This window comes from Heteronotia binoei, chromosome 2 (genome assembly GCF_032191835.1).
Source record: "Heteronotia binoei isolate CCM8104 ecotype False Entrance Well chromosome 2, APGP_CSIRO_Hbin_v1, whole genome shotgun sequence".
NCBI lineage: Eukaryota > Metazoa > Chordata > Lepidosauria > Squamata > Gekkonidae > Heteronotia > Heteronotia binoei.
The window spans coordinates 74,136,662-74,162,821 of record NC_083224.1 but is presented as its reverse complement, the minus strand read 5'-3'; the positions used below and the strand labels follow the sequence as shown (position 1 = coordinate 74,162,821).

Here is a 26,160-nt window from a genome sequence, read left to right as displayed (position 1 = left end):
TGGCAACCATTTTGAGTCACAGCAGTTTCCTAATAATCACAGCAACTAATGAATATCATACACAGAATTCCTAAATATATTCTTAATCTCTGACCTGGGCTGATTCACCCCGCAGCTCGCCATATTGATGCCGAACTTAGTGCAGACACCCAATTGGCATAGCCCGCTGCAGCCCAGAACTCCTGAGGTCACGTGACCCGCTGGCCTCAGCCTCCCCGGCAGCCAGAATTACAGGTGTGCACCACTGCACCTGCTATATATTCTTAGTCAATAAAGCAGACCTACATTTTCCAAAGATGTGGGTAGATGTGACTTCCATCTGTGCCAGTTAGAAGCACCATTTCTTTTCCCCTTTTGTTAGAACTCCAAGTCATCTGTATTGCTTCATCAATGTTTTGCATTGTGTTTTAGAATTTCTGTAGCAGTAAAATTTATAGTAAGTAATATTACAGATTTCAACTACTGAATTCTTATTTTTATTTTTATGTTAAAGCCATAGCAATAAAATTTACTCGCAACAATACAGCTGCAATTTTAATGCCCTTAAAGCTTACTATAAGTGATAAATATAAAATGGAATGCCTGCAGACATGCAAGTGTCCTCAAAAAAGTGGGCATTTTTCCTATCATGGTGAGACCCAGATTCTTGGTAGAGTGATTGGTGAGGCCTAAGATATGAAAGGTTGAGAACCACTGCTGTTGAGCATAGTTTGATCAATTTTATTTATTCTCAGGAGCAACACAATAATTGTCCATACATGGATTACTCTACTTTCTGATGTCTTTGAACCATCATGAACTCTTATAGAAATGGAAGCTTTCTTAGTCTTTCACCCATGAAAAGCAAATTGACATGTGTAATCATGACTGCAAAACTGGCCCTTTCCATGATTCCCGTTTGAAAGAAATATCATCTTTGTCCTGCGGCATTCCTGTATTATCTACAGCTTGCTGACTCTTTGTGTTATGGGCTCCAGGATGGGAACAATCTTTTAATAATAGGTCAGTGTCCTCTCTGGCAATAAAGCATTCATCTTGCAATTTCTTGGTTTTGTTGCTTTTATGAGCAGGATAGAACAGGAATTTGTGTATTGCAGTAAGGTTCATCTCTTCCATCTATGACAAATGGGGTATAATTTGAAAGCAACTTCATAGATCAACACGTTATAATCTCATGTTCAAGCACTGGGGGTGCACATGAATGCTGCAGATATTTATTGCAGATATGGTAGATTCTGTCCTATATTTGCACTGAGATGACTGGTCTCTGTCCTTTGGGGTTCTTTCTTTTAGGTTGAATTTTCTACACAGTTTAGCGTGAACTGGTGTAAGCACCTGTCTGTTTTGGACATGCCTTACTCTTTAGTTATATCCTGTCCTAGCTGCATGGAGTTTAGAAGGACAGAGTTGTTGCCACAATATTTTCTACAAAGGTGGCAGTTCCACTGCAATAACTCATGGAAGGAAGATGTCTCTAGATCAGTGATTCATAAATTCATCAAGTAAACAAAAGAGAGATCACAGCCTCTAGGAATTCACATACAGTACTCTTTTTTAAAAAAAAAATAATAATTGTCCAGCTATATTAATTCTTAAGTTGATGCAGTGAGGTGTACATAAGAATGGGAAGGAAAACAGTTGATTTAATAGGGTATACTGTATCTTGTTATGCATTTTTAATTTGGGGTGGTATTTCTTTGTATTGTTTATGATTATTTAAATCAGGTAATCATGACCATGATTTCTGCCATCCTCTAAAGGATCTCTGCTTTGTATGGTGAAGAGCTGGAGGGGGTGAGAGCTGAAAATTATTAATTCCTGCAAAAGGAAAAAACATTTTTTCCAAGCCAGGAGGGGGAGGAGCCTTATATAAATGACAGCTATTTCTAATTAATCTAATTACACCATGAGAATTCCCACTGCATCTCTTTGTTTTTATTGTCTCTCAGGTTGGCTGAGCAATTGAATGGTTTACTTCTGGGGCTGTAAGTCAGAATCAGCTCTTTGACCCAACAACTAGGGTTGCCAATCCCCAGGTGGGGGCAGGGGATCCCCTGGTTTGGAGACCCTCCCCCTGCTTCAGGGTCGTCAGAAAGCGGAGGGAGGGGAGGAAAATGTCTGCTGGGAACTCTATTATTCCCTATGAAGATTTATTCCCATAGAAAATCATGGAGAATTGATCCACGGGTATCTGGGGCTCTGTAGGGCCTGTTTTTTGGGGTAGAGGCACCAAATTTTCAGTATAGCATCTAGTGCCTCTCCCCAAAATACCCCCCAAGTTTCAAAAAGATTGGACCAGGGGGTTCAATTCTATGAGCCCCAAAAGAAGGTGCCCCTATCCTTCATTATTTCCTATGGAAGGAAGGAATTGAAAAGGTGTGCCGTCCATAAGAACATAAGAGAAGCCATGTTAGATAATAATAATAATAATAATAATAATAATAATAATAATAATAATAATAATAATAAATTTATTTTTATATCCCGCCCTCCCCCGCCGAAGGCGGGCTCAGGGCGGCTTACAGACATGGCATTCCATGATTCAAATAAAACAATATACACAACAATTTAATATAATCAGTTGCATAAATAATTAAATAAAATAGATAAAATAGGTGCTATAAATACTATAAGTTATAATATTCAGAAGATGGCTAGGTAACTACACGTCAGTTTAGCTGGGTTCTGTTTCAAAGGCAAGCTGGAAAAGAAATGTTTTGCAAGCCCTGCGGAATTGGTTCAGGTCCCGCAGGGCTCGTATCATCTCTGGAAGATGGTTCCACCATCGAGGGGCCATTACAGAGAAGGCTTGCTCCCTGGTATTCTTCAGTCTAGCCTCTTTTGGCCCAGGGATTGTTAGCAGATTTTGAGAACTGGATCTCAGTGCTCTCTGGGGGATATATGGGGAGAGGCGGTCCCTTAGGTAGGCAGGTCCTCGGCCATATAGGGCTTTAAAGGTAATGACCAGCACTTTATAGCGAACACGGTACACAACCGGCAGCCAGTGCAGATCCCGCAGCCCAGGCCGCACGTGTTCCCACCGTGGTAGTCCCATTAGCAGCCTGGCCGCCGCGTTCTGGACTACCTGAAGTTTCCGTGTTCGGTATAGGGGCAGCCCCATGTAGAGGGCATTGCAGTAGTCTAGTCTCGAGGTGACCGTTGCGTGGATCTCAGTTGCTAGGTCGCTGCGCTCCAAGAAGGGAGCCAACTGCCTCGCCCTTTTGAGATGAAAGAAGGCGGATCTAGCAGTGGCAGCTATCTGGGCCTCCATTGATAAGGAGGATTCCAGTAGCACTCCCAGGCTCTTGACTTTGTGCACTGGTATCAGTGGCGCACCGTCAAAAGTCGGTAGGGTAATCTCCCCTCCCGGTCCGCCGCGGCCCACGCAAAGGACCTCAGTCTTCGCCGGATTCAACTTCAGCCCGCTCAGCCTGAGCCAGTCAGCCACGGCTTGCAACGCCCGGTCCAAATTTATAGGGACATTGCCAGCCCGGCCGTCCATCAATAGATAGAGCTGAGTGTCATCTGCATATTGATGACAACCCAGCCCATACCTCCGTACAATCTGGGCAAGGGGGCGCATGAAGATGTTAAACAACATTGGGGAGAGAACTGCCCCCTGAGGCACCCCACAATGAAGTGGGTGCCTCTGAGACAGCTCCCCCCCAATTGCCACCCTTTGTCCCCGACCTTCAAGAAAGGAGGAGAGCCACTGTAAGGCTAGCCCCCGAATTCCTGCGTCGGCGAGACGGCGGGTCAGCAGCCGATGGTCGACCATATCGAACGCAGCCGATAGGTCTAGCAGCAGCAATACTGCCGAGCCGCCTCGGTCCAGTTGTCGTCGGAGGTCATCCATGAGGGCGACCAGGACTGTTTCCGTCCCATGGCCCGGGCGAAAGCCAGACTGGCATGGGTCAAAGGTGGAAGCGTCCTCCAGAAAATCCTGTAACTGCAGCGCCACCACCCTCTCAATAATTTTGCCCAGAAAGGGCAAATTTGAGACCGGTCGATAATGTGCCAATTCGGCCGGGTCTGATGAAACTTTTTTCAGGAGAGGGCGGACCAGTGCCTCTTTCAGGGGTGTTGGAAAAGCACCCTCTGAAAGAGATCGATTTATAATATCCCGTATAGGATATCTTAATTCCTCCTGGCAGGCCTTAATTAGCCAGGAGGGGCATGGGTCCAGGTCACAAGTTGTGGATCGCGCAGTGCCAAGAATTCTGTCGACCTCCTCCAAGCTGAGCGGGTCGAAGCGATCCAGGGTTAAATCAGAAGACACGCATTGGGCCTCGAGTTCACTTACTGCGTCCAAATTGGCAGGGCAGTCGTGGCAGAGCGATTGGACCTTATCAGCAAAAAATTTCGCAAAAGCCTCACAGCCAATCTCCAATTCCTTAGCTTTTAAATTGCCCTGTGGCAATGTAGTAAGGTTCCGAATTATTCTAAATAATTGGGCCGGGCGCGAATTTGCAGATGCAATCTTGGCCGCAAAGTATGTCTTCTTTGCGGCCTTGACTGCCATCTCATAGGACTTCATAAACTTCCTATAAGATGTTCTAGTCGCTTCGTCACGAGTACGCCGCCACTGCCTCTCTAGCCGTCTAAGACCTTGTTTCAGCTGGCGTAATTCCGGGGTATACCACGGGGCCAGCTTAGTCCGAGGTCGCAGAGGGCGCCGAGGTGCGATCTCCTCGATGGCCCTAGAGAGCCGGCTATTCCAGGTCTCAATCAGGTCATCGAGGGAGTCGCCAGAGGACCAGGGGTCCCGCAGAGCCATCTGGAACCGTTCTGGGTCCATTTGGCTCCGCGGGCGAGCCATAATCGGCTCTTCGCCTAAACAGGTTTGGGGAGGCATATCTACACGGGCCTTGAGGGCGAAGTGATCCGACCATGGCACCGCCTCTGCGGTTATATCGCTCACTGCTACCCCAGCCGCAAAGATCAGGTCTAACGTGTCCAGCCTGGTGAGTAGGGGTTACAACAAATTGAGAGAGTCCCAGTGTCGCCATGGAAGACACTAGGTCCATCGCCTGACTAGAGGACGGGTCATCAGCATGGACGTTGAAGTCACCCAGGATTATCAACCTTGGGTGCTCCAGCGCCCAGCCTGTCGCCGCCTCAATCAGGGATGGTAAGGCGTTGGCTGATGCGTTAGGCGTACGGTACACCAGCCAAATCGCCAACCCCTCTCCAACCTCCCAACTCAGACCGGCACATTCAATGCCCTCAATCTTTAGGGCCGTGAGCGCCCTGAAGGAGTAAGCCTCCCGTGCAAATAATGCCACTCCTCCCCCCCACCCGCTAGTCCGCGATTGGTGGAAGACCGAGTAACCTGGGGGAGCTGTTTGCGAGAGGGCCACTGTATCACCCTCCCGGATCCAGGTCTCAGTCATGCAAGCCAGGTCCATGTTCTGTTCGAGCATAAACTCTCGAAGAGTTGAGGTCTTGTTGTTAATGCACCTGGCGTTGCATAACACCAATGACGGAGGCAGGTTACACCTGGTCCTACTACCTGTCACCCTTGGGATGGGACGCAGATTGGAGGGGGGCCGAGCACTAACATGTCTCTGTCCTCCTCCCTTATACCAGTTTGGTGTAGCGGTTAAGTGTGCGGACTCTTATCTGGGAGAACCGGGTTTGATTCCCCACTCCTCCACTTGCACCTGCTAGCATGGCCTTGGGTCAGCCATAGCTCTGGCAGAGGTTGTCCTTGAAAGGGCAGCTGCTGTGAGAGCCCTCTCCAGCCCCACCCACCTCACAGGGTGTCTGTTGTGGGGGAGGAAGGTAGAGGAGATTGTGAGCCGCTCTGAGACTCTTCGGAGTGGAGGGCGGGATATAAATCCAATATCTTCATCTTCATCTTATCTGCTCCCACCGCCATATCTCCCCCTCCTCAGGAGCACTGGAATCTTTGAGCTGGCCATTTCTCGTTGGCGGCAGCTGCTATATTGACCACTGTCAAGGCTGCTATCTAATTGTTCTCACGCCACTCTGTCCCACTAGATCCTAAGTCCTAATCAAACCAAGAACCCCCGCCCAATTCCTTTAAATATATTTGATAAATTAATTCCAATAGCAATCAATTTTTTTTAAAGTCTCTCCTTAATTTAGATCAATTTGCTAAGAATATTTATATAATCCAGACCAAATATATAGTAATAAATAATCAAAGAGTTAATTGGTAGAAAAATTCATTTTAAACTAGTGGCTTACAGGGTGGAGTTAAACAATTATTAAAGTGCGATGTAATTGCAGTTTAAGTTATTAAAGTGCGATGTAATTGCAGTTTAGACGTTCCCGTGAGGTAGCAGGCACCGGTAAGATATAATGGGGTATTGCCAATAAAATACAGTCAGCATAGAGTAAAGTGCAAAGTGCGAGTGCAGAGTCCAGGGCAGAGTCAGGGGTGCCGTATGAGTGCGCTAGATGGTTCCGGGGGAGTCGCAGGCGCTGGGTGCAAGTCTCGCGGTTGGGGGCTTGTTTGGTGTATCTTGCGTAGGCTGGTGAGTCCGGGTGGGTGAAAGCCCCCCTCGTGCTCCCCCGCCACGCCGTGGCCCTTCCCGCTTTATCTATAGGGACAACCGGTTCGTATGAAGCCCTATTTTGCCTATGCGGCCAGTTGTTATTTTTAAGCACCCAGGTCACCTGCATCAACTCCCGGCATTGTCTGTGTCTGTAGGCGCCTTGAGACTCTCCGGGGCGTCTGCCCCTCCAGCACTCCTCCCGTTGTTCCCAACGCATAAGCGTCGGGGGTCTTTCACTGTACTCGCCACTGCTCTCCTCACTCCCCGGGTAAACGGTTCTGGCTGCAACGCCGGCTCTACTCTCGGCTCTCGGCTCCACTCCTCGCCCTGCCAGCAACTCCGACCTCCAACAGGGCGTCAGTTACTCTCCCAATAGAGCGGGTTCTGCTCCGGCCCAGCTTGGCACCGTGGACTCAGCGTCAGGGTGTTCAGGATGTTCCGTGGCCGCTAGACCACCAGGCCGCCGGACCGCGATGTTGCTTTCGCTCCCAGCCCGGACGTCCACTTCGTTGCCGCGCTCGGCTGCCGTCCACGCCGCCGCCTCGGCTGTGCTCGCAGTCAGGTAGGCCAGCGTGGACCCGCCCCTCGGTTTGGCTTAGTTTGATGTTAGGGGCCCGGCGTCGGGGTATTTCACCGGCACCCTAGTTCTCCACGAATCTCCGGCGTCTCGCCCCTCAGCAAGGGTCGGTACCAGCCTGTCCGGGTCTCTTGCTGGTGGTTAGCAAGCGGTAAGAACCCGGCTTTCGGGAGCTCTAGCACCTGAGCTCCTTCCTAGGTCGCCATCTCACCATTTCCTTGCCCCCGTTTCTCAGCAGTGGCCACCACCAAGATCAGGCCAATGGCCCATCCAGTCCAACATTCTGTGTCACACAGCGGCCAAATATATATATATATATACACACACACACACACACACACACACACACACTGTGGCTAATAGCCACTGATGGACCTCTGCTCCATATTTTTATCTAACCTCCTCTTGAAGGTGGCTATGCTTGTGGCCGCCACCACCTCCTGTGGCAGTGAATTCCACATGTTAATCACCCTTTGGGTGAAGAAGTACTTCCTTTTATCCGTTTTTACCTGTCTGCTCAGCAATTTCATTGAATGCCCACGAGTTCTTGTATTGTGAGAAAGGGAGAAAAGTATTTCTTTCTCTACTTTCTCCATCCCATGCATTATCTTGTAAACCTCTATCATGTCACCCCACAGTCGACGTTTCTCCAAGCTAAAGAGCCCTAAGCGTTTCAACCTTTCTTCATAGAGAAAGTGTTCCAGCCCTTTAATCATTCTAGTTGCCCTTTTCTGGACTTTCTCCAATGCTATAATATCCTTTTTGAGGTGCGGCGACCAGAACTGCACACAGTACTCCAAATGAGACCGCACCATCGATTTATACAGGGGCATTATGATACTGGCTGATTTGTTTTCAATTCCCTTCCTAATAATTCCCAGCATGGCGTTGGCCTTTTTTATTGCAAACGCACACTGTCTTGACATTTTCAGTGAATTATCTACCACGACCCCAAGATCTTTCTCATGGTCAGTCTCTGCCAGTTCACACCCCATCAACTTGTATTTGTAGCTGGGATTCTTGGCCCCAATGTGCATTACTTTGCACTTGGCCACATTGAACCGCATCTGCCACGTTGACGCCCACTCACCCAGCCTCAACAGATCCCTTTGGAGTTCCTCACAATCCTCTCTGGTTCTCACCACCCTTTAAACGTGATGGCCAGAACTCCCTTTGGAGTTAAATTATGCTTGTCACAGCCTTGATCTTGGCTCCAACCCTAATGTCTCCTGGCTCCACCCCCAAAGTCCCCAGATATTTCTTGAATTGGACTGGACAACCCTACCAACAACACTGACCTTGCCTCCAGGTCCCCAAACAAGGTGGAACAGAATTGTCTTTGTCCCAATGAGTTGTCATATTTGGATGGACTGCAGCTGATAAAAAGGCCACTGTACTCATTTTTGGGATTTGGTGTGGGTAGGTGCGTTTTGCTTTTAATTAAAATAGTTTACCAAGCAAGTCAGTTTCTCCCAAAAATATATTCAGGCTTTGGCCTAGAGAAGGTTGTGCTTAACTGTAAATGCTGCAGAGTACTGCAGCGTGAATGTAACTGAGAAGGTACAATATGCTTAGTAATTTGTTTTGTAGGAGGCAATGAGTGCTCTGCTGTAAAAGCTGTTCTGGGATTTGCTTAAGGAAAGTGTTAGGCTGCCAGCAAAGGGAAGCAGCAGAGGAAATCCACTGCAGATGTCCCCCACTCCCCAAAAATAGTATGTTTGAAGATGGAGTATGTTTTGAAATCACCAGTGATACATTGCCTCTGCTGCTTTCTCATTGGGAGACATGTGTGAACAAGGTTTCAATATGCTACTATATAATTTAGAGAGTTACAAAAAATGTGGTTATGATTTGGAGTGCCTTGGGCTCCAGTAAGTAGCTATCTCTGAAACTTATGGAATGGCCAAAGAGCATGTTCAGCATTGTCTGGACATTTAGCAAGTATTTCAGAATATGTAGCCAAATTATGAGAAATCTTTTCTCCTTTCAAAAAAGTGCAGCTTCTTCTGAGAGTTGTTGCCTTAATAAATGGGCACCTCAGGAGTGCAAAAAGGAATTGAGCTTGCTTTAGAAGAACCAGAGAACTGATGGTTCAAGACCATTCATTTTCACTTATAGCCAGTTTTTACATTCTTCCAAAAAAATCATCTTGAAATGATAGCATGCATTTCTTCCACTTTGAAGACAGCACATGCAAGTTTCAGTGGTATTTTTTAATGCATATTTTCAAGATACAAGTGCTGGCTCTTTCATTTGCATCTTTTATCCATGATTTGAAGATTTACTTCCTTAAGATTAGATTATCACTCCCAAGAGGTATGATCTGGTGACCAAGCTTAGCAAGGGATTCCTCACTGCAAAACACTTCCCAAATTTTCCGCTTATCATACCACACCCACTCTCATTCCTTGTCCCCCATCTGGGCAAACCCAAAGCTTTTTACCTGGAACTGTGCAAGGAATACATTCATACCAATAGTGCCATGAGTCCTTACTTGAATCCTATGAGAGTTTCAGGGTATGGTCCCTTGATGGATGAACTGTTCTCCATTCTGTTCAGCTACTGATTTGTCTGCCTCTGAAGTGTCCAGCCTCCTTCTAAGCAGTCTCCAGATGAAACATGACTCACTCCCTTATGGCTCTTTTTAAATAGAGGACAGATTTCTGCAATATATGCCTCCCACTATTAGAGGACTTTGTTGTGCCTCTCCTAGTGGGAGGAGCACAGTGGCTCTGTGCTGGAGCATCTGTTTTGCATGAGAATATGCCAGGTACAATCCCAGGTGCCTCCAGTTAAAAGAATGAGGTAGGAAGTGATATAAATAGACCTGTGCTTGGGACAATACACCTGATTAAGAACACCCACATAGAGCTAGGCAAAGCTGGAATTTTTGTTACAATTTCTTAGCATTCTGATCTTGTTAGATAACAATTTCATTTGGTCTGTATCTGTTCCCTGAGCAAAAAGCCAAGTACCTGAACCTCCCTTGGTCTCAGGTTTTGGTTGGAAGACACATCATGATGTAATCTTGCTCAATCTAAACAGGTCTGTGTCTGTTCAGTGCTTGGGTGGGAGACGTCCCATATTCATCACCTTGAATTCTGTGATGAAAAAAGTTACAATGTAAATTTAATAGACATTCCTGTTTCACCTGTACTTTTCAATAGAAATTTGGGTTAAAATGGAGGAGAAGATAAAATAGCAGAAAGGAAAATGATGTAAACAGCTTTGGAACCCCATTAGGGAGAAAAGGATCATAGAATCATAGAGTTGGAAGGGACCTCCAGGGTAATCTAGTCCAACCCCCTGCACAATGCAGGAAATGTAAGTGAAGTAAAATAAATGCATATATGCAGCTGCAAGTCGGGAAATCATGGGAGCTCATAACTGAACACTGACTAAGGTTCTCAGTTACTTTTCTGACTGGATTATTTGGGTGCTGATTCCTAGGAAAAGACCCATGTGATTGACCCCAAACCACATACCATCCACATGCAGCCGCTCCAGTCTGTTTAAGAATATATCATGGGGGAGGGGGGGTGTTCACATGTGGCTGCTGCTGCATCTTAAAAACCTGCCTTGTAAGATCTACCTGTATACAGAGGTAGCAAAATTAGAAATTCTTTTGTGAAGGGGCAGATTCTACATTGGAAAAGATGTCTCTGATCAAAATTTCTCATGGCTTGACTTGTTGTGGAAATAGTTTTTTTCCTCCAAAGTAAGAGAATTATTCAAATTGGCTTCAGAGAAGAACAAAGAGTGTCTTTGTTGAGGGTGGATTCCTGCTCCTCTTCCATACTAATCTAGTTTAGTAGGCCATAGTAATCTGCTGCCTCCTAGACTGGGTCTAGTATATTATTCTCATTTGGTATTGTATTACTATTATGACCACTGGAAATAAACTTGTCCAGCAGAAGATGCATTGTGCAAGCACTTGCTATACCTAATTGATCTACTTTGAATAGCTTCATTACCCTCCTAATTCAGTGTCACCTTCTGAATGAGCAGGTAATCAATACTTAGTACTGTGTTGTACTCAAATATAAGAAGGCAAAAATAGGCTGATGGCCTTGCTTGGAAGGTGGCCTAGATAATGTATTAAATGCCACTTGCCTCTAGTAACTCTAAACAGGTTAGTGGGGAATTTCAACATTTACAGTACTGGGGAACTGTCCCCAGATATGTTTTCACTGGATTGTTTCCTTTCTCAGATCCATTTGGCATGTTCTAAATGGATCAGGAGAAGCCTTGATTCAGGACCAGAGTTGCTTTGGGCTGAATGGGATCCTTTTAAACTGATTGGAGTTCAAGGGCTATAGATCCTTTTACTGTTTTCGCACACAGCTTACCTTGCAGTCACAATCCTGTTCCCTCCGCGTGTCCGGTCGGATTTCCCACCATCTGCGCTGGAGTTACAGGAAGTGCCGTGGCTTTTGTGTAGCAAACGTAAACTGCTAAAACCCAGTTTACATTTGCTACGCAGAAGCTGCGGCACTTCTTGTAACTCCGGTGCAGATGGTGGGAAATCCAACCGGACGCTGTGGAGGGAACAGGATGTGACTGCGAGGTAAGCTGTGTGCGAAAACGGTATTTGACTGCTGCATTTAAAACAGGATGAAGAGAATATACTGCATGTCAGATGTGCTCTTGATTTCCAAAGAAACCAGATGCCTTCCCTATGATTAGATGCAATGTTACTATCAGTTGTATATTTGCTAGTTATGCAGTGTTAATGTTTAAGCTATTTTAATTGTGATTTTTAACTATGTATTTGCTTTGTGAGCTACTTTGAAAACAATTATAACCCACAAAAACCTGTAGGGGGGTGTCTGGTAAAATGTACTGAGATGCCAAAGGGAGTTGATGTCTGGACAAGGGGATATGGAGAGGTGGGAACTGAGGGACAGGAACCAAGACTTTTGTACAGAGGGATTGTTCTTGTGATGGGTTCAGTGTTGATGAGTAAGTGTGGGGTAACTTAGACATGGGGTGATTCCGCATTAGCCTTTGCTCCGGCTCCGACGCTGTGTTTCCCCCAGGGCAGATGTTGGTTTCCGCACATTTTGACCTGGGGCGGCAGTTTGACCTGCCTCCGAAGCAGTGCTGCCCCAGATTAAGGGGATCGACAAAATACCAGATCTTCTTGTTGCTGCGGTTCCGAGGCTCGGAATTTTATGTGCGGAACTCGCGCCAATGTGCTGTCAAACTTCTTGCATCAGTAGAACACACCCACATAACTCCACGCCCATGATTCTGCCCAGTTATTTCATCATACTTCCGCAATTTTACTCCCTTTAAAGATTATGCAATATTTTTCTGAAATGGATTAATTTTTTTAAAAAACAACTCGTTTTGCGTTACAACGCAAAAACAATATAACGATGTAATGCTATTTTCTTTTTCTGAATGCATCACTTACTTGCACCCGCCCCCCTTCTTTACTATATTCCACGTGAATTTGATAATGTGCCATTGTATTGTGATTACTTTCTTCCCCCCTCCGAAAAAAATCAATCCTGACTGCTATATTTTTTTCCAAATAAGATCGTTGCAAAGCAACTAAATAAAAAGCGATGTTGCACGAACTTCTTTAAACATGCGTGATTGCCACCTTTATCAATCCCCCCCCCCCCATGGCCTCAAACGGGAGCAGAAATTTGATTGTTTACAGCTTTATATTTTTGATAGGTTGAGGAAACTTTCTCCCTTAACCCCTCTGCATATTTCTTACGCCCCCCTTCACACATCTGTTTGTAATTTGTTATAGGTTTTAACGGAAAACTGTGTGCTTAACATTCAGCGTGTGTGGATAAAAACGGTGGATCGCCAACTCAGATTTCATGGGGCTTAACCTGCCAATGGCAGGGCGAAAGGAAAACTGACTTTGCCAGTATTATGCCTCTGGCATTACGTTGTAACACGAACATGCATGCGTGTTAAAAAAAAAAAGGAAATGTATGAGGGAGGGGGAAACTCTGGGAGCAGCGGTAATGCGGAATCAGAAAACATGGAACAGATTGGGAATTGAATCCGGGGGAAATCCTCTAATGTGGAATCGGGAAATCTGGCCTGCATGGAACAACCCTGGAGCGAAAGGAGGGCAAACGCCAAATGCGGAATCAGCCATGGAATAACATTGGCATGTATCTGCTTAGGTTAACAAGTATTTTCATCTGAGATGCTTTAACTGTGCATGGACTGTGAATTATTAGTTCTAATGTAGAATTTTGAGAATCTGAACTTTATACTTCTAAGTAAGGATGCCATCCTCCCGGCGGGACCCGAGGATCCCTGGAATTACAGTTTATCTCTTGATTACAGAGATTAGTTCTTCTGGAGAAAATGGATGCTTTAGAGGGTGGTCTCTATGGCATTGTTCCCCACTGAAGTCCCTGTCCTCCCCAGGCTCCATTAGTGGATTCTAATAAGGGCTTAGACAGTGTACAGGATATCTAGGTGAAGCAGTTGATGGTCTCAGTCATAAGAACAATTGAAATTGCCTTGTGTAGACCATTGATATAGAATCAGAGTTGAAGGGAACCTTCAGGGTCATCTAGTCTAACCCCCTGCACAATGCAGGAACATCACAAATACCTCCCCCAAATATATCTAAATCAATATATGTATTTTGGTGATTAAGTGAAAATTATCTCCCAAATTTCCTTCATGAGATTTTATGAATTGGGGTGACAGGGACCTGAACTTGGGATTTTCTGCAAGCAAGCTCCCTGCCAGTAATTTATGGCCCCTCTGGGCCTCCTCTGGAAGGGAGAGTCTACCAGAGACTTGAGGGATTATCAGTCATCTAAGAAAGCTTCTTTATGACCCTTCAGTTCTTCAGCATTAGTGTGATCTCAAAGTTGTTTCTTTTTAAGCCTTGTCCAATTCCCAGTCTTGTGTCTTATGTTCATTCTATCAATTATCACTCTCTCACACATACACCCCCAAATCATCATGTTTTGTATTCTACCAATAGATCTCTGTGGTTGTAGCTTCTAAAGTTGTTTTAAGGGTTATGTCATTTAGAAGGATGGTTTTCCAAAATGCTTTCCCCATCATTTTTCAGTAGTCTGACCTTCTGGATCTCTACTTTAGGAATCAGAAAGCCAAAGCTCATTTGTCTCATACCTATATTATTTCATGGATAAAACATGCCCTGTCTTGTTCCCCTTTAAATACCAGGCCTTGCCTCCTTGGCTGCTTATGACCAAGTATAGGTGTCATATTCAGGTAGCATAGGTGGAAATGGTATGTGATTGGGGGGTTGATCTGACTATTTTGGTTGAAAAGATATGAGCTGACATTCTGGGTTTTGCCAATTTCAGCCCTTACACTGGGAAAAGAGGTCAAGGAATATCTCATCATTCCTTAGCAGCTGCCTGAGGCTTTGTGGGGTATACTTTATCATTTGAGGTCTCTGAGGATAAAAGAAAAAAGCACCAATTTCCTCCTCTTTGCTTAGACTGCATAACTCAGTGTGACTGTATTGATTTCAGCAGGCTCAAGTACTGGAGGAGGAACTGCTCTTTTATTCTTAGGACTGACATTATTCCAAGATTGATGAAAAAAATCAAATACTTTAATAGCTTGATTATTTAGCACCTGCCATTACATCTAATCAATTGGAGCATTGGGTACAGGACACATTTGTGACAATCAGTCCATTGTTCACTTAATGAGCTACCTCAGCATCCCTGTGGCTATGGCAGGTGTATCCAAAGTTGTTTATTTCTTCTCTGCTGAATTCCCTGAACCTCCGATTATGTTGGTCTTCAGTGTCCTGGAGAAGTCCTGGTCTGTGATTGGTCTTGAATGCTAGTATGTTCAATTGCATTTGAACATTCATTAATAGATTTGCATAAAAACCCTCATGGGAATCTAACATATGCTCTGATTTTCCTTTTTTTAAAAAGGAAATTAAAATAAAGTGAATAGCCAGTGTCCCTCTGTGTTTCCAATCATGCAACGAATAGATCAAAGTCCTTTTGAAACTGGGGGGAAATGGTGGATTGGGAATTCAGCATGTATATTTTATTTTTGCACACTTTTGAAAATGTCTGGAGGGGGGCAATTCTGTTTAAAACTCAACAATACTGTGTTGTTTGTCTGTGTTTCTTCTACGAAGTCTCTTGGTGCATGTATTAAAAAGGTAATGCAGAGATGATCAAGGCTGGTATTGGGACTGTTGAAAGGAGTGGAATAAGGGAGCAAAATTCAGAGGCTGTGGTCACCTTGGCCCATGGAGCTTGGGAGATAACATGATTTACATATGGTGTATGGGATGGATTTGGATGGGGTGAGGGGAGTCCAGAGGGAATTTGTGTCCAAGAGCTTGCGTTGGCTCTTGGCAGGCCATGCTGCATCCAAGCTTCCAAGGAGCTGTATGTTAAGATGTTTTACAGGAAGAAAATAGTTGAGCATCCTCCTGAAGTTTTGTGAAAAAGATCATGGATATCAGCTTATTCCAGGGTTAGCGAAATTTGCTTAATGTGAGAGCCATGTAGAATAAATGTCAGATGTTTGAGAGTCGCAACACATGAACAAATATTACACGTGTCTTTATTAAAGCTCTTAATACTTCCTTTGCATAGAAACGTAAAATATATATTTTATATGTATTACAACATAACCATGCTAGGAGTCTTTTTGTAAACAAAATGATGGGAATAACAGTCCTCTATAAGACTAGCATAGGGAAAGGTTAGGGAATTATTTTTCAGCACCAGTGGGAGAAGGAAACACACATGTACCATATAAATCACTGACTACTGTTTGCATCTTTATGCATCTCTCTTTGCCTTGACACCAAAGTTAGTAAATACAGCTCCTACAAGAACTATGAAACTGAGGTAGAACCCTGGACCACACTTTTTAATTCCATCCCTCCTTCCAGTGGCTCCCTTGGCTCTTACACTCTCTTTCCCTGCTCTAGGTCTCCATGTGACTTCTGTGGCGGAGAAAAGCTTGCAAGCCTGCCTATTTCCTCCTGCTTTCCCGCTTCACACATGGTGGAAATAGTTGCCTACCTATGGGTCAGTGCTCAGAGGCTGACTGAGGTCCTGATGCTAAGCATGCTTACTTGAGAGTAAGTCTGCATTAAGTTCCTCCTTGACTTCTGGGAGCTGCACAATATGTGTGAAAGAGCCGCATGTGGCTCCCAAGCTGCAGTTTGGCCACCCCTGACTCTCCATTTTGTCCCCTTGCACCCCAGCTAGGCTAGGCTGGCTCTGGAGTATTTTCCAAGACAAATCTAGGATTATATCTAGGGAATTGAAAGAGGAGGATGTCTTATACAATGGAGGATACCCAGGTTGGCTGGACCTGCTGTTCCCATTGAGGGAAACAAAGATATTGAACACTCTGCAGAGGGGCGCAGTAAGGTTCTTTTCTGTCTGCTTTGAAAAAATATAATTTATATACATATTAGATTTCTGTCTTGCCCTTCCTCCAAGGAGCTCATGGTGGTGCCTTTGCCCCTACGTTATCCTCACAACAGACCTGTAGAATAGGTTAGGTTGAAAGAGATCAGGAGGCCTAGGCTCACACATTGAGCTTAATAGCAGAGAGTAGATTTAGCCTAGGCTGCACCTCTCTTCCAATACCCTATCCTGGCTTGGCTATGCTTTCCTTTGTACTATAGCTGCCACTAGTCAAGTCAAGTCAAGTCAAGTTAGCCTTTATTGACATAAAATATATAGATGTATATATCAAAGCAAATTGGTTTTTTAAAAAAAGATAAAATGGAATGATTGCATACATATACATCAGGAAAATCATAAACATAAACTATCTCTATGAGATCCTCTGGCGTGCCTTTAAAACAGAATAAAGAAACTTAGCCATTTTCTCAGTGACACTAGATGAAGTATCATTAAAAAGATTATAGACCTTAAGTGCATCAGAACAATCAACCATGCTAACTAAAAGAGGATGTAAATACTTGTGACGAAGATCTGTATACAAATTACAATAAAGAAGAATATGAGTAACTGACTCCACACATTTTTGCTTACAGAGACAGTGTCTGACTGAGTAGGCTGTCTTGTTAAATCTGCCATAAAGAATGGCAGAGGGCATGGTGTTGCATCTGGCAAGGGAAAAAGCTCTATGCTGCTGTGGCACCTGAAAGATGGATAGATATGAGGCCATTTTCCCAGTACTAAGAGAGTTCTCAAAACTTAGTGGGGAACAAGTTTTCTTAGCCAGACTGTATAAGTCTTGGCGCTCAATATCTAGCAACCTGTTTTTAATTTGTTGGACTGCGGTGGTGAAGGACAGCATGGACAATAGTTCTAGGGATAAACCCATTGCTTTTATTTTTCTCTCAATTTGTGCTGATCAATTTGACAAATTAAATTCAAAGAGCATTTGAGAGATATAGCTCCCTGGTTCAGAGTTGTAGTGCAAGTGTAGCCAGAATTTGAAGGTCATGAGCCATGCACTAGTAACCATTAAAGACATGCCAGTTTCTAAGCAGATAACTGCATTTGGGACACATTTTGGCATGCCCAGAATTTTACGCAAGAATTTGAATTGGACACATTCGATAGCACCTTCATAAGATCCAATCCAGATTGGGATGCCATACAGAAGTTGTGAAATCACTTTGGCTTTGAATATTTTTATGGCAGTTGGCACAAATTGGTTACCTTTGCCACAAAAAAGCGAGCTATGGCAGATGCACTGATGTTAGCTATCTTCACTGCATACTTGCGATGGGTAGACCAAGTCACATTATATTGAAAATAAACACCTAAGTATTTAAAATACTTGACTTGCTCTATCTCTTTAGCATCAATAACCCATTTGTAAAGACTCCACTTTTTTGAGAAAACTAAGATTTTGGACTTCTCATAATTGAGCTGGAGCTTATTACTAGTAAAATACAGAACACAACGGGACAACAGACATCTTAAGCCCACTCTAGAGCAGGACAACAGCACCGTATCGTCAGCATAAAGTAACAAGAGTACGTGCAATGCACCGAGTTTTGGACTATGGCAGTCAGGACCAGACAACTGAATAGCCAGGTCATTAAGGAAGAGATTGAATAAAAAGGGAGTCAAAAAGCTGCCACTAGAGGGAAGAAGCAAAGAGCAGGGTCGGCTCATGGGAGTCGGCAAGGTAACCGGCCACCTAGGACTGATTCAGAATGCAGGAAAAAGCACACGGGTGGCCACTGCCCAGCCAGCTCCCTCTGAAGAGGTAGAGGACTGGGCAGGCCAAGCACTGACATCACTTTTGATGTCATTGTGCCATGCATGCTTTGCATGTGCAGTTAGCGTCCGGGGGGGGGGCAGGGGCACAGAACCGCTAGTATCAGGCCTGGCACAGAGAGCATCTTTAGACCACTATGCTGAAATGAAAAATGTATTTTGGCAGTTGTGCCAGTATAGGGGAGAGAACAAACTATAGGAGCGTTTGTGGCGTTAGTAGATATAAATAGTCTCCAGGCTGCTGGAACTGTGAGCCTGTGCCTGGAGGCAGTTTTTAAAATGGATGAGAGCTACCGAGGTAAAACTTAATTCTGCTAAAACAAGAGATGCTACTGGTGGGACGGAGGATTGACCTAGGGACAGCAGTGTCTCTTGTTCTGGATGGAATTGCAGTCCCCCTAAAGCCGCAGGTTTGTAGCTTGGGGGTACTGCTGGAAAAGTAGATGTGGTAGTGATGGTGGTAGCCAAGGGCAGCTGGGTAAACTAAACTAAAACTAAAACCAAAACTGGGTAAACTTAAAAGGCTTGCCACTGTGGTACGTATCCTGGTAACAACTGTGTTAGACTACTATAGTGCACTCTGCATAGGGCTTCTGTTGAAGGGTGTCCAAAAGCCGTGAGGGCGAGATATAAATTGAATAAACTAAACTAAGCTAAACTGAATGCTGCGGCCAGAATTCTGACTAGAGTTGCTTGTAGAGTCCATACCAGTCCAGTTTTTTTCCACCTACATTGAGATCCAAATTGCTTCTGGGCCCAATTCAAGGTGCTGGTATTGACTTTTAAAGTCCGGTACAGCTTGGAACCAGCATACTTCAAGGAGTGACCATTCCCATATGAACCTACTTGACCGTTATAGTTATCTTCAGCCCCACCCACCCCCATCTGATGTTAAATGGGTAGCAATCTGGGAAGGGGGCTTCTCATTCATGGCACCAACACTATGGAATTCTCGTGCCTCCTTATATGACAATCTTACATTTGCAGGTGAAGACTTTTCTGTTTTGTCTGGTGTTCCCTCACCGATTCTCATTGATCCTCCTTCCTATTCATGTGTCTTATTTTCATTGTTTGTAGTGTTTGCTGCCTAGGGGACCCTAAGTTGGGTGGAATGTTCGAAAATATTTTAAATAAATAAGCTAGTTAACATCTGCAATGGATGCAGAGTCATGGGTTTTTGTTAGGATAGTAGCAGTTCTAGTGAGATAAAGTTCCCCAAGTCTCAGTTCAACCAGAGAAGGAGAGAGGAAGTAGTGTGAAACATTTGAATAAATCCCAATTCAGTTGTTTCATACTATAGTCCCCCTTTGAAGTTCTTTTGCTGAAGATTTGTGACTTTGAGGTCATGTTGGTAGATTGAAAAGTTCTCCCTCTCAATTCTGAATATTATGATTTTTAAAATCATACATTGATTTTGTGTCCTTTTTTTGTGTAAAGACTGACCTATTTGTCATATATAGGGGGACACTTTTGACATATGATGGCCAGTATTTCACAGAAAGATGAGCAAATGGGTAAACTCCAGATCATATAGCTGACAGAGGTATAGGAGGACAGATAAGAGTAAATTTGATAAGCAGAAGTTTGATGCTGTTTGTGCAATTCTGTAGTTGTATTCAGGAAAAAGAAAAACATGTGCCTGCCAATACTCCCTCTAAGCTATGGAGTCTTGTGAGCAAATATTCTTTGTGAGCTACTGGCATTAAAGTTGTGAGTCTACTGCACAAATTAGCTTGCTTTGGGGGCATTTTTCCTGGACTAAGACAAAAATGTGTGACCCAGAGTTTAATAAATTGTGAGCTAGCTCACACTAACTCAGCTTAGAGGGAACACTGGTGCTTGCACTTCTGAGAATAGGAAGCATATGTTTGTGTGTATGTATGAGCCCATTAGGGGAGGGCGGGATATACAATATACAATAAAATATACAAAATGTATCCTGGGCAAAAAATTGAATGGATGAGTCTTTCACCTGCAGGGCATGCTGTATGGAAGGCAAACATTATTCCAAAGGCAGCATAAACCAGCTGGATACTGGAAGCATGTATCAAGTGTTGTTTCCCATTTTGTGTTCCAGAATGCAACGAAAACAGTGGAAGAGGAAAAGCCCAGAGCTCCAACCATCCAAGAGCTGAAACAGAAGATCGACAATTACAATTCAAAAGTCAACAACTGCTTGCTGATGAAGATGGTTTGTATTGCATTTTCTAGATTACATTTGTCTTTCAGTACAGCTCAGTATGGCCTAAACATAAAAGGTGAACTAATTTTTGCTTCATTCCAGAGAAAAGGTGCCTTTCTTTTCTTTCCACTCTTTATAAGAACAAATGTAGCCCTGATTCTTGAGGAGGGGCTGTCCATCTAGCTCCTTGTGGATAGCAGTTGAGAGACTGATTTCCTTGAGATCCCACTCTCTTTTCTGTGGTCTGATTTATGGAGTGACCACCAATTGTAGATATTTTGTAGATTGTACAAAAAAGATCTCTGACCTTATTGAGCCTGTAGGCACCTTTGGAATTCTGATAAAAAGCGGTGGACACAACCACAAAATGGTCACTGCAGGAGGCAGGACCATACACACAGAATTCCAAGTGCAGGAACAAGAGAACTAATTTAAAGAAGTACACTAGGAAAGAAGAGTGAGAGGTAATAAAACCAATGGTCTGGCAAACAGCATTGTTTTAATTTACACAGCCAATTAGATATCCAATAGCCAGTCAGAAGCCTTGCTGTGCAGGAACCCTACCTGGCCCAATCCACTTTCTAAAAATGGTTGCCAGTTGCCAGGATCAAAGTGGCTGGGTGCCATGGCACTCATGGGCACCATTGTACAGTATTATTTTCATTTCCATCACCCTCTCTGAGAGCCTTAGGGAATATTAGAACTATCTATATATAGCTTTATAATCAATAGATAAAAGGAATTAGTTGGTGTTTTATGGGAAACATGGATTCATTAATTCTGCTTTTAAGTGATAGTGCATTGGCTGTTCCATTTTGTGTTGATTCTTCTTGCACAAAGTTGATCTATGTAGAGTCCAAATGCAGTTGTGCAGGCTATTCCATGGCTGCTGTTTTGCTTGCCAGCAGTGATCAAATCAGTCCGACACATGTTGCTTCACCATGACATAACCTTTCATCAAAATTGATATATAACATTCAGTCAGGACAGATATGCCACCAGTCCTTTCAGTCCTTTGGTTTGCCTGCTTTTCATCTCAACAAATCTGGTGGAGGGCTTGGTTAATCCTTCTGGCTGGTAAGGAATAGACTTCAACAGCTTCTTTATTGACATCCATACATTCTGTCAGCCAGATTTTGAGCATCACAGTGTTCTTGAACTCTCTTGAACTGTTACTATTCAGGTCAGGAGCATTATACGACCAACAAAAGTGAGCTGAGGGTACAAATACAGAACTACTTATCGCTGTAGAGTACAATAGACAAACTAATATTGGGATGACAGTTTCACTTTGAATCTGAAATGGTGCAAAACAGAGCTGTGATCAATACAGCTAATTTAACTGAAATACTTTTTCCTAAGTGTTGATCAGTGACTTCTCACGCACACATTGGCCTTCTATCTCAAAGAGTTGTTGAAAGGATAAAATGAGATGCTCTGTCCTGTGTGTGCTGCTCTGAGCTTCTTGAAGGGAGGGGCAGGATACAAATGTGATAGATTTTTTAAAAAACAAAAGTCAGCTCAGTAGATTTGAAAACTGATTGTACTTCATGCAGAGCCCCAAAAGGTCTGTGTTTCCTGTGATGTCGGTCCCTTCATGAAGTGCAACCAAGGAATATGGACATAATCCATCATTTTAGCACTGGTAAGGAGGGCAGCTTTCCTCAAAAGAACAGACTCCCTTCACATAAAAGAGGATTCTGAGCTCTCTCTCCATCAGTCCTCCTTCAGAGCTTATTCCATGAACCGGCTATGTAATTGGTGTGAGCTATATAGCAGCTAAGATGCCTGTTCTAAGCTAATTTGTGTCTTCAGTTGAAATGCTCTATATAGCTACTGCAATGCCCCATGAATACCAGCAAATGATTTTCCAAAAATAGTTGTGGCTGTATTGTTCTAGCTCAGATGAGTCAAGATGGATACATCCTACCCCTGCTGTGGTTCAGCTGCTGCTTCACATCCTGTGCCGCTGTGGAAGCAGATGTGTTCATTTTTTCCAGTCAGGGTATAGAACCATTGAAAATTCACTTACAACTTAGGGTTCTTAACTATATATTTCTCCCAGAAAAACTATATATTTCTCCAAGTTTAAACTTTATTGGAAAAGGATCATAGTTCAGTGCATCTTTCTACTTTGCCTTGTCAAGATGAAACTGTTGCTTTTGGGCTACAGCACTTCATCATCACCATCATCAGCTTTATGTCCAATCACAGTGAATGCTCTATAGCCCTGCTTGCAGAGAAGGGCAGCCTAGTAAATTTGATGATGATGATGAAGAAGACCGAAATTAAAACGTATGGGCTTTTTCTTGTGAAGTTGTAGGTTCTTTGTAACTCTGGACATATTCCAGCTTGCCTATATCCTTATATTGTGACATCCAACTGAACACAATAGGTGAGGTCTAACCAGAGCAGAGTAAAGCAATATCATGTGATCTGGAAACAATACTTCTGTTGGTACAGCCCAAAATCGAATTTGCCATCTTAGCTACTGCATCACACTGCTGACTCATGTTCAGTGTATGGTCTACTAAGACCCCTAGATCCTTTTTGCACATGCTACTGCCAAGACAAGTCTCCCTCATCCTATAATTATGCATTTGAGTTTTTCTACCTAAATGCAGAACTTTACATTTATTCCTGTTAAAATTAATTTTGTTTTAGCCCAGTTTTCTAGCCTGTCAAGATCAACCTGTATCCTGACTGTCTTCTACTATATTTGTTACCCTTCCCAATTAATTATGATTTGCAAATTTAATAAGCATTCCCTCCAGGGGTGGGATTCTATCAGGAGCTCCTTTGCATATTAGGCCACACACCCCTGATGTAGCCAGTCCTCCAAGAGCTTACAAAAATCAGCCTCGTAAGCGCTTGGAGGATTGGCTACATCAAGGGTGTGTGGCCTAATATGCAAAGGAGCTCCTGATAGAATCCCACCCCTGATTCCCTCTATTCCTTCATCCAAATCATTTATAAAGATGTTGAACAAAACAGATCCCAGGACAGCTCCCTAAGGCACTCCACTTGTTGGCCCTGTCCAAGAGGATGAGAAACCATTGACAAGCACTCTTTGGGACTCCATTGTTAGAAAGGGTCTGTCCCTATTGTGCTGACTTAGTAGGAACGACTGAACATGTTTTGTTCTATTGTCAGTTTTACCAGGAAATATGTACTAAGTTTATTCTCTCTCTGGTCAGGAAGTTTCCAGACTGTTCTGACTCTGAGCTTTCAAGGAAGCTTCTCGTGGAATTAACATGTAGACTACAGCTTCTTGCACAAGATTTTTTTGCTGCTGCCTGTAAAGTTCATAACTGTCTGTTTTAATTTGTTTTTATATCCTATTTAACTGATGGACCACTTTTAAAATTCTGAGCTCTTAGTGATCACAGTCATCCTAAATGTTCAAGGACTGACTGACTGATGATTTGTTCTAAAACTTTCCCAGGTATAGTCATCAAGCTGATATGTCAATAGTAACCAGGATTCATCTTTTCCCCCTTCTTGAAGATGGGGACATTTGTCTGCCTTCAGCTTTCCAGCACCTCACCTGTTCTCTAAGAATTCTCAAAAATAATGGACAGAGGCTCAGAAATTACATCTTCAGGTTCTTTTAGTACTCTTGAAATGTAATTCATCTGGTCCTAAGGACTTAGTTTCATTTAAAGATAATAGGTGTTTATGTACTACCCCAATGTCGATCCTAGGTTGCAACTCCCTTCCCTCATCATGTGTTCTGTTTTTGCCATTTTGAGCACCTTTTCCCTCACAAGAGAAGACTAAAGCAGGAATTGAGCAGTTCTACCCTCTCTTCATCACCTGTTACAATTTTGCTTTCCTGTCTCTGCAATAAGCCAAGCATGTCCTTGCTTTTTCTTCCTTTGAACATAAAAAAGAACCCTTTTTGTGGTTTTTAGCATCTCTTGTTATCTTAAGCTCATACTAAGCTTTAGCTTTTTTAAACTTTCTCTGCAAACACTAGTTATTTGTTTATATCCATCCTTAGTTATTATAAGGCCCTCCTTCAGTTCCCTAAATGAGTCTTTTTAATTTCTTAAATCTTTAGAAAGCTGTTTATGGAACCACCTTGGCTTCTTTAGGTAGTGCAGAATTTGGAGTTACATGAGCCTGAGCCTTTCTGTTATTCTATGCTACAAAGGTTTAAAAATAGCTAACTGCTGTTCCTTGGTTCAGTTCTCCCATAAGTCTTTGCTTTCCTGCTGGCAACCTGTGTAAAAGTAAAGCAGTGCCCTCCAAATGTACCTTCTGCTTGAATTCCTAGCTCCATGGCCTTCGTGTACCAAGCAATAGCCTAAACATTAAGAGATAAGTACGCGAGGCACTATATTCTTTGAAGAACATAGGGAAAAATTATATATCTAGGTAAAAGTTCACTGTTGAGCAAAGAGTTGTTACCTGTGGTAAGGAGGAAGAGTCTGGTTTCCATCAGTGTGATCCCCCCTTTCAGAGTGCATCTTGCAGTGAATCCTTTAGGTGAGCAAAGGGGTATAAGTGTATGGTCCTTTCCACTATTTGTTGCTGCTTCTCCAATACCCCTTTTCAAAGGGCTTGGTGAGCAGACAAGGAACTTTATTTTATTTTTTTAAGGATGTTTACTTGATGCTCTATTGAATTAATTTGATTTCTGTACTTTAGGGGTTTTTCTTGGTCAATAAATAGTATTTTAGCATTAAGCAGACTGGATTGTCTTTCTCTCGGGAGTGAATTCAATCTCAGGGTAGTTCCATACTAACTCCATGAACCCAGGGAGGTTCAGGGTGCAGCCCCCCTGAATCCTTCCACATTAGGCTCCTCCCATTTTTCCTTCTCATAGGAATAACCTGTGATTGTGCCTTCAATATTTAACTTTTAAGAAAATAGAGTAGAAAGACATGGGCCAAGAAGTTTATTTTAATAAAATGTCTATTAAATATAATCTACCTGGAAGTCAAAGAGAGGGGCTTCCACAGAGTCATGATTATAAAAGAAATTACTGGAGTATAACTCCAGATTGGTATGAATGTGGAATGGTTTAATGAAGATGTGAAAGTTTTGTACAGAGCTAAGGATCATGTTGGAGCTAAATAAGCCAGAAGGCTCTTGCCAGCTTGCATACCTGAGGTATGTGGCAAGCTGAGTTTTCCATTTTGTGTTTTTTTCCCCAGAGCATTTGGCTCAGGATTGTTACAGGTTGCGTTAACTTGGAATACATTTATATAACCAGGAAGGAGGATATGGAAGAATGGTTTAATCCTGTGTTCCAAATAACTGGAGGAGAAAACAAATGCCACCCAACTTTCCTTATTCCTGATAAAGCAGCACTTTCTTGGACTTTTTCTCCACAGAATGATGATGGCACTTACACAGGCTTCATTAAAGTGCACCTCAAACTGCGCCGGCCTGTGACAGTCCCAGCAGGCATCAGGCCGCAGTCCATCTATGATGCCCTCAAAGAGGTCAATGTAGCCAACAAGACAGAAAAAAGAACATCCTTCTACTTGCCACTGGATGCCATCAAACAGCTGCACATCAGCAGCACTACTACTGTCAGTGAGGTGATCCAGGGACTTCTGAAGAAATTCATGGTGGTGGACAACCCACAGAAATTTGCACTTTTCAAACAGATGCAGAAAGATGGCCAAGGTGAGACAGACAGAGGCTTCC

The 26,160-nt window shown here is 43.5% G+C and overlaps 1 protein-coding gene across 3 annotated transcripts in view; it reads left to right on the top strand.

Annotated features, from left to right (window-relative positions):
- RASSF5 (Ras association domain family member 5) overlaps positions 1-26,160 on the top strand; it is a 358,578-nt gene that overhangs the window by 119,617 nt on the left and 212,801 nt on the right. For all 3 annotated transcript variants that reach the window (XR_009555056.1, XM_060231287.1, XM_060231288.1), the window contains 2 exons: positions 20,395-20,508; positions 25,842-26,139. Coding sequence is in view for 2 of the 3 variants with exons in the window: in XM_060231287.1 (XP_060087270.1) it covers positions 20,395-20,508; positions 25,842-26,139 (412 nt within the window). In the remaining variant the exon portion in view is untranslated. The remainder of the gene's footprint in view (positions 1-20,394; positions 20,509-25,841; positions 26,140-26,160) is intronic.